General features: G+C 38.2%; 2 protein-coding genes across 7 annotated transcripts in view; one reads left to right on the forward strand and one right to left on the reverse strand.

Moving 5' to 3' along the window:
• ZBTB49 (zinc finger and BTB domain containing 49) overlaps positions 1-2,818 on the reverse strand; it is a 38,085-nt gene extending 35,267 nt beyond the window's left edge. For all 4 annotated transcript variants that reach the window (XM_063337359.1, XM_063337358.1, XM_063337357.1 and 1 more), the window contains exons 1-2: positions 2,690-2,818; positions 996-1,169 (exon numbers count right to left, since the gene is read on the reverse strand). In XM_063337359.1, the coding sequence (XP_063193429.1) occupies positions 996-1,147 (152 nt within the window). In that variant the 5' untranslated portion in view covers positions 1,148-1,169; positions 2,690-2,818. The remainder of the gene's footprint in view (positions 1-995; positions 1,170-2,689) is intronic.
• LYAR (Ly1 antibody reactive) lies at positions 2,761-12,793 on the forward strand. 3 transcript variants are annotated; one of them, XM_063337360.1, is made up of 9 exons: positions 2,761-2,893; positions 3,370-3,555; positions 4,503-4,617; positions 6,569-6,676; positions 8,055-8,138; positions 9,243-9,579; positions 9,837-9,953; positions 10,858-10,943; positions 11,256-12,793. In XM_063337360.1, exons 2-9 carry the CDS (start codon positions 3,434-3,436, stop codon positions 11,388-11,390), a joined length of 1,104 nt encoding a protein of 367 aa, XP_063193430.1. In that variant the 5' UTR covers positions 2,761-2,893; positions 3,370-3,433; the 3' UTR covers positions 11,391-12,793. The 3 variants fall into 3 exon arrangements, with proteins under 3 accessions (XP_063193430.1, XP_063193432.1, XP_063193431.1); XM_063337361.1 differs by having other exon boundaries at positions 2,820-2,916; XM_063337362.1 differs by lacking the exon at positions 8,055-8,138.
• The last annotated feature ends 502 nt before the right edge of the window (positions 12,794-13,295 follow it).

Raw genomic sequence — 13,295 nt, forward strand, 5'->3', positions numbered from 1 at the left:
TTGTTCTATCCTCCTACTTACATGCTACTCTGAAGCCGGTGCCCACATCCAAATTCTTTCATAAATCCAGCCCACACTATCTAAATTAAAATCAGAACTATAATGAACAGATCTCAGGTGAGAGTCTAATTAGTCCCTTATACCCTATTGAATTTTAGTGAGAGTTGAACACCTAGTTCTTTTTAACTATTTTAAAAATTCAGTCTTTGAACATAATTTCACTTCAGCATCAGGATTACAACACTAGAAAAGAAAAAGGAAAAAAACACACTCATCTTTTTTCCCTGATCATAACACAAAAATAATTTTCTTACATAAAAATTGGTAGTCAAGCTTTAGAGATGTTCCAAGAAGCAAGGTCTAAAAACTGCCAGCTCTAACAGCTTACTTATAACTAACATAAAACACTAATTTGGGAGATCCAGCATCCCCCAAAATTTGGAGGATCAGTGAGGGCTATACAGAGGAAAAAGAAAACAGCAATGTGGCTTCATGGGCCACCTGTATACTTTAAAACACAGATGTTGTCTCTCTGAGAATCTGTTCTAAATAAGAGATGGAATAGTAACCAACATACTCAAATTCTATTTTGAGTATATAATTGATGAAACAATTCATATTATCTGTTTCTGTTCGTGTACTCTACTATGCTCCCTGTAAACAGTTAACTTTCCAGGCTGAAATACTGAATACAGCTCCACTCCAGAATCCATTATATGAAGCACAGTAAGCAAAAAAGGATCAAGAAAATGCTGAACTCAAACAGTGAAGTAGTTAGTTACGTATATCTAGAAAAGAAATTAGGATTGCCACAGTTTTTAATCAGATTAAATACTTGATATAGATTTATCTCTGGAAAAACAATACAACTTTTCCCCTTACACTCCAACAGTTACTTAGTCTGCAACTACCATAAAAAAATACCCTTCTCAGAGAAAACCTCAACCAACAGCATTTACTTCACTTTTTTAAAAGAAGAATTTTCTATCACATACCTGAAATATTGACTGAAAGCAGCTAATACATTTTTGTGTGCTTTGAAGCAGACACCTTTTACCACCAGCATGCAGTCACAGAGAAGACCCTGAATGCGCTGTTCATGTAGCTGCTGGAGAAGATGACAACTATGGCTAGCAACAGTGTCCATGCTAGAAAATCACTTAAATTACCTACAATGAAATAAAATGCTAAGATGAATTTTAAACATTAAATTGCAAAATGAATTTAGAATACGAAGAACATTTTTACAATTTGTTTTATCTCCCAAAGGAAACAGGCTTCAGTTTACACCTGCAATGCAAGCTCTAATGACATTTTTTCTGATTAAACATGAGTCACAGTATTGCTCACTAGCAGAAATACAGCAATATATATAGGAAATATTGATTTTAATGAGGTTTTGCTTATAACAAAGAGCTTCCATAAAAACGTGCTAATGGTGCTGCCAATAAACTGAACTCCGTAACAACAACAAAAACGCAATTTAGACAACTTCGACAATTAGATTCTAAGGCAAAACCACATCACAACTACAAAATCAATAGTATTTGTAGAGGAAACCCTCAGTTTCTTCACACTCTAAACTGAAAAGGAAGAACATTGTAGTAGCATTTTTTATTCCATATTTGTTGCTAGCGTAGCTAAGCACATTTCCCACATGGCTCTAATTCATTCGACAATTTAGTATGTTAATTTTTTTATTTAATACAATGTAAAATCTCTTTTAAAAATCACATCTTTGAACCGGTTGAAGGGAAGACAAGTAACATTCCCACACAACGCATTTACATTCAATTCTATACTTCCTTTTTTTGGAAGAAAGATGAAACTCCACGCCTGTAAATATGAAAGGAAAATTCCACCTACTAGGACAATTAAAACCTCTAGTCTTCTAACTAACGAATGAAGCTGAAAAAACACCTTGGGTTAAACATGAGAAGAAAGCAGTTGCTCCCATTCTCAATTCTCATGAGCACTTATAGGCTCTACGTTTTAATTTATGCTGTTACTCTGTGACTCACTGCCTCCTGTTGGATTAAGGTGAGCTATTATATTGTAGTTTTTTCTATTTATTATTATGGGGTTTCTACCAGGCTTTAAAATAAGGAAATCACATCCGTTTGCCAGAGAACTGCTTTCTTTCTGCAGGTCTCCCACCACGGCACCCTGCAAGTACTTTAGCAACCGGAGAACTCGGGCTCCCTCAGCCAGCAGGTGCCTGTCTCCCATGGGAAAAGGCGGAACGCTGAGCTGCTCCCGAGCAAGAAGAACCCCAGCGACACAGTCGCTGTTTATGCTGAAGCTACCATTTCAAGCCCCCCTCAGCCTTGCCCGGCTCAAGCTCCGGCTCGAGGCGTAGCACGGAGGAGGGGGACGGAGAAAGGCTTTCCCACAGGAGACAAGACCGGGCACTGAGGGGAGGGCGGGCCCTGCACCGAGAGCAAGGGGCACCGCGGGAAGGCGCGGAGACGCCGCGGGCGGAGCAGGGCGGGCGGGAGGGGTGCGATAGCGGGGCCCGAGCAGCCGCCGCCACAGGGGGACGGGGCTGAGGGCGGGCCGAGCGCCAACCGCCACGGAGAGAGCACGCAGCCGCCAAAGGGCCCTCGGCGGGGGTGAGGCGGCGCGGCCTGGCAGAGGCGCGGAGAGCAGCCGAGGGGAAAGAGCCGGCCCCGCTCAGCCCAGCGCTTACCGGCTCCGGCCACCTCCCAGCTCCAGCTCCATTCCCGCGCGGCCGCCCGGCGGCTGCCCCCGCCCCACCAGCAGCACCGGCCTTAAGCCCGCCGCTTCCGCTTCTTCCGCTTCCGCTCCTTCCGCTTCCGCTGCGGGGCAGCGGCGGGGAAGGGGCAGGGCAGGGCGACAGCGGCGGCACGTGCCGCGTGGGGCGGCGGTTGAGGTGCGGGGGCGAGGGGCGGGCAGGTACCGGCACCGCGGAGCGGCGTGAGGCGGCACGGCAGCGATGTGCCCGCCGCCGAGGACCGGGGGTGCCCGAGGGCGGCGGGCGGGCTGGCCTCCCCGCCCCCTGTGGCTAGGTCTCTCGTTCAGGCGGATCCCGCGCAGCGGCGGCATTGGCCTGGGCCCGGCGGAGATGGGTCCGCTGCGGGAAGCGGGACGGGAGGGCGCGGGGTCGGAGAAGCGTGAACCGCCGACGGCGACGCGTGTGGGCACGGGATGGGGGTGTGGGTGTGCTCGTTTCAGAGTTACTGGTTTCCCTTGCGCTCAAGGTGTCGGGCAAAATGAGTTTTTCCTTTTGAACCTTTCCCCGAGGAAATCAAACTGCTCGGACTTCCTCTTGGTGGGTGCACTGCTGCGTTTCTCTTCGGCCATCCAAGTTCTCCCAAGTTGTAAAAGTAAGATCTCCTCCTTTTCTAGGACTGTGCTCGTGTGGGGAGAAAGATTGTACCCGTTTCACAGAAGCTACTGATCGCTCACCAACATGGTGGTTTTCACATGCAACGCGTGTGGAGAATCTGTGAAGAAAGCCCAAGTTGAAAAACATGTGAACATCTGCAGAAACTGTCAGTGCCTTTCTTGCATGGATTGTGGCAAGGATTTCTGGTAGGTAAGGGGTGGGAAATAGCCTTGCTCACTCTGCAGTGGTTGCAACAAATTTTCCTATGCTGTATTAGAATTAAATTTGGCAATTTGTGAATAATTTGTACGTGTATTTAAAAATTATACACGTTTTCATATAATTTCAAGCTTAATCGTCAAAGTTTGAACCACAAGGATAACTAAACCAGACAGTAAACAGTGTTGCAATTTCTTCTTTTACAGTTATAAGTGACAGTGCTTTCAGCTTCTGTTCATCAACAGCTGTTACTTACTCTGCCGCTACAGAGGGAGTGAGATTGGCAGTAACATCAAAAATTCCAAATTTGGTTGTCACCTCAGAACAAAGCAGAGCTACTGCTTTTGAAATATATGAATTTGCGTAAGAAAATAAGATTGTTCTCAAATAACGATTATATTTCTCCATCCTACATTGACAAAAGATTAAGATCTATGTTATTCGTTCCTTTTTGGAGGCACTTACACATCGGTCAGAACTATGCTACCACATTAGTATATCTATATTTAGGAATTAGGTTTTTGCAAGCACTTTTCACCTGCTTTTCTAATTTTAAAACGTGTTAATGTGAGTAGTAAAACACAGATATGTGTTAATAGCTGTGCGTATGTCACATGTACAAATGTGCGTAAGTCTTTTTAAACCAGGATAAGTTGTTATAGAGCCATTAATAAAAGCAGCAGTATACTGAAGACTCAGATCTGATTTTGCAAGTCAGAAATCTTCACTGAAGGCTGTAGCACAACAGAAATGTCAACTGTCTTATAAGCATGTACTTTAAGCATATTGAACTTTATTCATATAAGCATTGACAGTATTAAGGTTTAAATGTTAGATCTATCATCTATTACTTCAGTTTGTTGACTGAATAAGTCTTGCATAGTTCGAAGGACTGAAACACTTTAGTGAACTACAGTTAAAAATCTGCCTTCAGGGGTGATGATTATAAGGAACATGTGAAGTGCGTAAGTGAAGACCAGAAATACGGTGGAAAAGATTTTGAAGCCAAAACTAACAAAGGAGATGCTAAGCAACAGGAGTGGATTCAGGTAAGGTTTATGCTATATACAGATATGATAAATAACTGTAATCGTTAAAGACACAAGAGAGGCTATACTGGACCAAACCAGAGATTTCTTCTGGAAATTCCTTGGTAGGTCTATTGCCTGTCCTGGTAAGAAACACACCCTTTGTTTGTTTTGAATCTGTCTCTTACTAGTTTGATTTGATGTTCCCTAATTCTTGTATATGAGAAGGCACTGATCATTGTCCACCCTCTTCACGCCACGTACGCTTTTGTAGACCTCTGTTGGGCATCCCTCCCTGTCTCATCATTTCTGTGCCAGGCTCAGTTGTTCTTCATATGTAAATTATATCTTTGGTCCTCTGAGGTATTCCCAGTTCTACTGTATCATTGTGAAGTGAGGTTTCAAGAACTGTTCAAGCTATGGATGAACCATAGATGTATTCTGTATCATAATGATGTCTTTTGTGTCCTTCTTTATTCCTTTCTTACTCATTTTTGTCAGTTGATCTACTTTTTTTTTTTTTTTTGACTCTTGCTGATCATTGTGCTGGTATTTTCATGAATCCACTGTTTTAACCCCAAGATCTTGTGTCTGAGCTTGACAAGCTTGTGTCTGTCTTAGAGCCTGCCATTTTAGATGTGAAGTTGGGATTGCTTTTCCTATGCATAGTGCTTTACATGAATTTGTGTTGAATTTAATTCACCTTTTTATTACCTAGTCGTTCTCTTAAGATCTTTCTAGAATTCTTCTTCACAGTCCTTATCCTGAATAGCATCATATAATTAGGAAAATTTTCCTGCCCTCTTTTCAGATATTTTGTAAATATGTTTAACAGCAGAGGCTCCAGTGTGGATGGAAATGTCTCCTACGCTTTCTGTCCTACCCTTTGAGTAGTTATTTATCCTATTCAAGAACCTGCCCTCTTATGGCTGTTAGATTCCTTTAAAGGTTTTAGGAAGGAACTCCCAAACATGTTTTTAAAACACCATTAGATACAATTAGTTAGGTCACTTTTATGCGTGGATTAGTTGATTTCTATCTCATATAGAACACAATCTTAACAAAGTACATGCATACTCAAGGAATATGAATAATAGTGTTGAAGTCAACAGATCATTGCCATTGTTGAGATTGAACATTGTTTGAATGCATCATTCAAAGGCAGTATGATGTGAATGCTATTACTTATGAAAATTGTTAGCCTTCCTCAATAGCACGTACTTTCTACGCAGAACGGTGAGCGATTATTATGGAGCGTCCTTTTCTGGTAGTCTTCATGCATCACAAAACCTTTTAGTAAACAGATTTTAAGAAGTACAGGAAGGCTCTACAGTGTCCAGTGGCTACATCTTGAAGCAGTGGGAAGCTCAGAACCTTTTTCCCCCACAAGCAGCACTGCTCTTCAAGGCCCCGGCCCAGCCTCGTCTGTTCTCTTGGGCTGGCACCCACAGCATAGGAATATGCCTGAGCTCTCTTATGGGGATTAATAGTTGTTAAAGCCATTACTGCTGCCAGAAGAAATACATCTCAAACCATGGCCTCAAAGTTAGCCTGATTTTTCATAATTAATTCCAGAGGTTTGCAAAAACCGATCAGTTGACAATTGCTTTTCTTAATACAGGTCTTTTTCATGCTGCAAGGATCCCCTATGTGATACAGTTACTTTACTTCTAAAAGTTTTTATTACAGGTTGTAATTTGTACATCAGAAAGCATTGGTGAGCAGTCCTGCTTGCCTCTGCTTACTATATAGGTATAAATATTTATATAGATAACTGACGCATCTTATTATCTATGATAAAACCAAAGGTTAGTTTTTTTCCCATGTGCATTGATGAGTTCTTTTGAGCAGGCTATACAGTCTGTAGGTACTGGGTGATTTCTGTCCAACATGTTTCCGACTTGTGTACCTCTCATGTATCATTTGATCATTATGCTTCTTTGCTGATTTAATTCTGTTTTTCTTCATTCAGAAAATTCATGAAGTAATGAAGAAGCCAAACATAAGCCCTAAAGTGCGGAACATTCTGGAGCAAATGCGTGTCTTTGATAATATTCCAAGAAAAAAAGCAAAGTTTCAGGTATGTTTCAATAGAGATTTGTAGTAATCCATGCAGTGAGCTTTAAAATAGACTTTCTTGCAAATGCCACTCCCTTTGAACAAAGGTGGGACAAATTGCTTGTTTGGGAATTGGTAAATAGATGGTGTAATAGCTGAGTTTCAAATAGGCCGTGTTTGTAAAATACATCTTGCTTAAAAGGACTCTCTGTGCCATTTTAATTGGGCACTCACCATTCAAGCTTAATCTCCAGTTGGAAGCTTGGGTTTTTTTAATATCTTTCTTTTTTTCTATTTCCAATTTCTATGGTATGTCCAAATTCTTAGACATACTTTTAAAGGATTCTTATTTCTGTGGCTTTGTTTTTTCCTGCTAAAGGCAAGGTACTGTTTTGAGAGTTTTCCTGTTGCACAGTATTCTCACAGAATCTCCCACACTGGATGCTTCACTAAACTCTGCATCACAGCCAAAACAAATTCCAAATGTTTCATGTGTTATCAGTAAAGAATTACTGACAAGCTGGCCTCCTCCCCCATTATGTGCCTCAAATTGTGAGGCTGAGAGAAGATCATGATCGCTTCCAAAGCATTTAAATAGAACCTAATAGAGCTGTCGTGAAATTGCTGCTAGCGAGCTGAAGGTTAGAATACTTTTCTACAAAATTAATGTTCTAAGCAGGGAAAGTGATAGTGTCAAGAAGCCTGTTTCTTTTTGGTAAGATATGTTGCAGTGGAAGATCGAAAGTTTTTGTAGTTCATTGTTCCAGTTTACTAATGCAGCTTTCCTAGGATTTTCATTGCAATGCCAATATCTTCACATTACATTTTACTTAGAATGACAGATTCCTGAAAGTTGATCTGTTGCTGACAGTGTAAGCACATTATAAGTAGAAATTTAGTGCTTTGTTTTCATTTTTAGCGGGAACGCCTGCAATAGCCCCAGCAACTTTCAAATGTTCGCATTGAGAGATTTGCTTAAACTTTACTTTTCTGAAATAAACTAAGGTATCCATTTAGGAACACAACCATCTGTCCAGTACACAAATAAATAAGATCAGATCCTTAAGGTTTTAACTCATGGGAACAGTCAGAAGGTTTGGTAGGACATTAACATAACCAACTGTATCCAAAAGGTTGAGGATCATCTTTTCTATATATTTATGTCTTCTGGATTACTATTGGTGAGACAATTGAGAGGTATGGTATAGCCTCGTAAGAGTACACAGGCATATGCGAAACAATTTAACATGGAGGTTTAATAGATTTATAGAGAGTTAACGTCTAACCAGATCTTAATCAGAAATGATTAGATTCTTAAGTGAAAAATAGAAACAAGAACCAAATATATGGTAGTCAAGAAAAAAAATCAGAGATGCAGTTATTGTTTTTTTCCTGTGTAGAATTGGATGAAGAACAGTTTGAGAATTAGTGACAGCACTTTGCAAGACCAGGTGTGGGATATTTTCTCTGAAGCAACCAGAAACGTAAGTTAAGTTAATGGTACAACATTGTACAACAGGAATTCAGTAAGTAACGCTGGAAGGAAAACCTCTCAGACTCCCTTTGTAGGTGTCTGGCTTTGTAGCCATAAGGAGCTCCCTCTTGATTTAAACTGTTTTGTTTTTTTTTTTAAATATCTTGAATCTGAACAATTATTTTATTTAAACACAAGTAAACAATTCAAATTTTCTATAGAATATAGCAGTAAAGTAAAATACCCTAACACAACTTTCTTGTTTAGATCGTTTCAACACGCTTTTAAGAATTCTTAAAAACATCTCAAGATACTCTTGTAATACATACCTTGAAGTGTACTCAAAGGAGGTTCTTAAGTGGAATTCAAATTTAATTGAATTACCCATTAGAAAAAGATGTTGGTATTAAGTTGCTTGTATAAACATGTACTCTCTTTCTCGATAGCCACATTAACATTTCAGTTATCGTATTTCACTTGTAATTATTAAAATTAAAGTTTAAAGATAAAAAGGTTCATTAATGTATTAATTCTTCTACAAGAAAATTATTAGAAGCCCAAGAACATTAAAAGAAAACCAAATATGTTAAGGTGAGAAAAGTACAATTAAAAGAACCACCACTGCCTTTGTTGACATCGTCCAAAAATAGTTTGTTGTCCCCGCCATATCCCAAGACAGGGAATTGGATTGCAAAGCTAAGATTATTACTTATATATATTTGGGAATATACTTATATATATTTGGGAATAGGTTCTGTATCTTGGTGTAATATGCTATATTTTTGTCTGCGTAAAACAGAGTTGTCTCTCCCTTTATTACATTTAGCAAATATTTTAAAAAATTACATAGACAACTATTGCAAATGGAAATTATATACGATGTAAGATAACATTTCTTCTGTGATGTTAAGGTAATTAGCATTTAGGCTGTTACATTAAAAGAAGAATCAGCCACATTATTTTGTGCTATTTCTCAGGTAACTGGTGTCACCACATGTAAGCGATTTAACTGAATACAGGACATTACTATGCTACATGAATGATGTAGTAGAGAAAAGTTGTAATGTCAAAAAAAGGCATGTAAAAATTGTAATAATCTGTCTTTCAACAAAAGATTTCAAGTGAAAAGGAACAAGATAAACCAAAACAGCAGGAAGGGAGGCAGTCTGCAGAAACTGGAGAAAAAGCAATGCCAGAAGAAAATGGAATCACAGATGATAAAATTGAGAAGAAAAAGAATAAGAGAGAACGAAAAGAAGAGAGACAAAAGAATAAGAAGAAGGAGAAAAAAGACTTGAAATTAGAAAACCAGTCAGAAGTAAAAAAGAGTAAAAAGTCCAAAAAAGGAAAGGAGAGCTCAGAGAATGACTTGGAAATAAATGGAAATGACCATCAGACTGAAACAGAAGAGGAAACAAACGTAAAGAAACGCAAACGTAAACATGCAGAAGGTATCTATCCTACATCTTATATTCTTGTTTGTTTTCAAGATGCTTTTTGTCAATGCCTTAAAGCTCAATAATCTATTTCAGTAGTATTTTTTAAGTAGTAAGTTACATGTACAAATTAGATTATTTTTTAACAGTGTGGTTTTACAGTCTGAACTTCTTAGCAAAGACAAACTCGTGTTACAAGAACAGAAACTTTAAGTCCTCTCAGTCAGAACTTTTCTTCTAGTTTTATAATTTTTTGGTGTGTGTTTATCCAGTTCCATCTCTAGAGGAACCTCATATCACAAGAAAGAGAATGAAAACTGAAAGCATTTCAGAAGACGTGGGAACAGAAAACACCAATGGCAATGAAGAAAATGTGGGAATGGATAAAGGTATTCTTAGAGGGAGAGTTTAGGTAGTTAAACTATTCTGCAAAAGACCTTGTGCAGAATATAAATGCGGGGCTTGTGCAGCAAGGCATGAAATAAATTGTGCCTCAGTATACATATACATATGTATATTCAGTATACATTTCTGTTGGAGAGTAAGTAGCTTGTGCTACACTTAACACCTGATGCTCTACTAGTTCTGATTCGTTGCTTCTGCTGTACTGGCAACCTTTGGCTACACATGCTTCCACTGGGCAGTGAGGAATTTGGCATGCTTGTTTCACCACAGCAGGTCTCTTCCCTGCTGCCATGCACGTTAGCCAACATAGAGGAAAAAGGATAACAGCTCTCTTTTATCTCTTTATATCTCTTATATCCCCATTTTTGCTCAGTGAATCATAAATTGGACTTCAGCTGTGTTTGACAGTTTATGCTTAGATAAACCCACTTATGCCTATCATCCAACACACTGTTACTGTTGGGGAATGTATGTACTTGAACATACAGATTGTTTGTTTGAAAACTACCAATTAATGACCGCTAACTTGGCTACTCTGTGAAATTCACTACTTGTGCTCTAAGGGTGAGGGCACAGGATCTTCCCAATTATTCCTGTATTACATAAGGATTGCTGCTTAATAGCGGAAGCACAGAAGTTAAATAAAAACTATCCTGACCTGAGTTCAGTTGGTTCCTCTTATCTGTCCTCTTAAAATCTTCAGAAACAGCCTACCTGACTTTATGCTTAAGACACCCTGCTGTTGTAGGGTCAGTAAGGTAACAATGAACTGTTGTGTTAGCTGAACTGGTTCCAAAATTAGGAGATTGAAGACTGGTTCCTACTAGAGAATATGACCTGCAAATGCGTTATTTTACTAATGATGTTGTACACCTAATTATTTTCTAGGTAAATTCAACTGGAAAGGAACCATCAAAGCTGTTCTGAAACAGGCTCCAGACAATGAAATTTCAATTAAAAAACTAAGAAAAAAGGTACTGTACAGCATGTTTTTTTAATCCCCTTTGGTCTTGTGCATTTCTTTCTGTAATGCTTAAGTTCATAAAATCCTGCCCCACGTAAGCAAAAAAGTTTGACATTATTTAATAGAGTATCAATTGACAGAATGTCAACTGAAGGACATCTTTTTATTGCTTATGGACTACAGAACAAATTTGGTGCTAATTCTGCAAAGAAATAATACATAATAGATTCCATGCTACTTTTAATACAGGAACATGAATCTATTATTGCTTAAAGTGGAATCATCTTTACTAACTCAAAACCGTTCCTCTGTCTTTGTGCAGGTTATAGCTCAGTATTACGCAGTGGCTGGTGAACATCACAAATCAGAAGAGGATATTCTAGTCATATTTAATAAGAAAGTGAATAACAATCCCAAATTTAAAGTTTTAAAGGACAAAGTTAAACTTCTGAAATAAGAGTTTGCATACTTTTAAAAATCTTTGCATTTTAATCTTGCAGACTGAGTCAAATTCTTCTGTCAGCTGTACAAATACCATGCATTGGCCTCAATTTAAATTGTGTATGTGAGAGCAGAATGTAACTTTTAAGACTGGATTCCTCCTCTTTTTCTAGATTTATCACAGAACATTTTCAGATATTTTATTTTTTGATTTTATGGAAAATGTATATTTTTTGGTAAAAGCCTACTGTATTAAAATTCTTCCAGTAATGGATATAATTTATAGGTGTGAATGTTTATCAGGACCTGGGTTGTGTGGCTTTTTGCAGAAATTATTGTAAGAGCAAGTAGGATTTTCATATTCAAAAACCCACCATGAAATAAATGCTTTGTTATGCTAAAATTCAAAATGGTATGACTTATATCTCCTTTATGCACTGTAGCTAGTATATGCAGGCTTTAATAACCTATTGATTTTGTGTTATGAAATGCCCTGGTTGGTTGCCCAGCCTGTCCCAAGCAGAGATCACGGATTCCCTCCCCGGCACCCCCAGCCAACTCCCATTTATATACCATGACGTCTATGGTACAGAACATTCCATTGGCCATTCCACTGTTGTCTGTCCTCCTTCTCAGCTTCTATAGGGAGCTGAAAAAAATCCTTGACATCACCTAACAGCAACAACTAAAATAATGTGCATTATTGACATTCATCTTACACCAACTCTGAACACACAGCAGCCACCAGCAAGAAAATTAACTCTATCTCAGCTGAAATCAGGACAATAATTAAGAGTGTCTGTCAAGTTTCTGTATGTAATATTGTGCATTCAGTGAAAAGCTAGAGACTGAGTAACCAGTATATGCATAGCTACTGAATGTTTTAATTAGTAATGCAAATGAGTTCAATATAAGAAGTCACATGGACTAAAAATTGTCTGGTGAAGTAAATGACTTTAAAACAACACCTTAAATACAACAAAACTTGCCACTTTGATTGTATAATAGATCCACAAATTATACAAAATTTAAACAGGCTTTTATATTGCAGTAACTGAAACAATTTAAGCAGGCCAGAAATCTTACACATATGAAGTTTATAGGGTTTTAATCAAATACAGAATAATTCCAGATAGGGAGTTTCCTACCATGAAGCAATCTGTTAGAAAGCCAGTGAAAATTTCTTGCAGTAGACAGTATGGTGTTTTGGAGAATTGCACAGTGATTTGAAGCAGATAAACTTTTATAAAATTCCATTAATGAAAATATCTTAATTTATAGAAATATTGAATATATTAAAAGTATAAATATGAAAAAATTAACTGTCTGATACACTGTGTCCAGTTTTTCTGAGTACATATTTTTCTTGTTTCTTATAAAAGTTGTAAAAAAAATACCTAATAAATTTAAGATCTCTTCCATACGCGTTTGTTGTTAATTCATGAAAATGGCTTTGAAGATAACTAGAATAAAAATTATGTACAGACATGGAGACTCTTTGAGAAGTTGTTTGAACATGTTTCAAAAGCTTAGATTTATTTTTTTGGAGAGGACGTATAAAAGACTAAACCCTTCTCAGTGAAACTGAAATTAATACAGTGCTTTTAATCTTTTCACTGTATTTATTTTACAACAAATACTGTTAAGATCCTAAACAGTTGTCTTACAGTACTTGTTACAGATTTTATTTTTTTTTTGTTTGGCATAATTTGGAATTAATTCTATTCTCGTATACTTTTCATTTTCTGTTGTTGTTGACCATAATGTGTTTGTCGCATGTCTAGAAACTACATTTGCTGAACTTTTGATGATGATATCCTAAGTCCTTGGGATGACAGCAGCAGTTGCGGGTGCAGTCAGCAGCTGCTCTGCTCTTGCATGGACAATTCTGTGCTGTGCCTCCATCCTCTTCCCCATACCC

The sequence above is a fragment of the Chroicocephalus ridibundus genome, chromosome 5 (assembly GCF_963924245.1).
Source record: "Chroicocephalus ridibundus chromosome 5, bChrRid1.1, whole genome shotgun sequence".
NCBI lineage: Eukaryota > Metazoa > Chordata > Aves > Charadriiformes > Laridae > Chroicocephalus > Chroicocephalus ridibundus.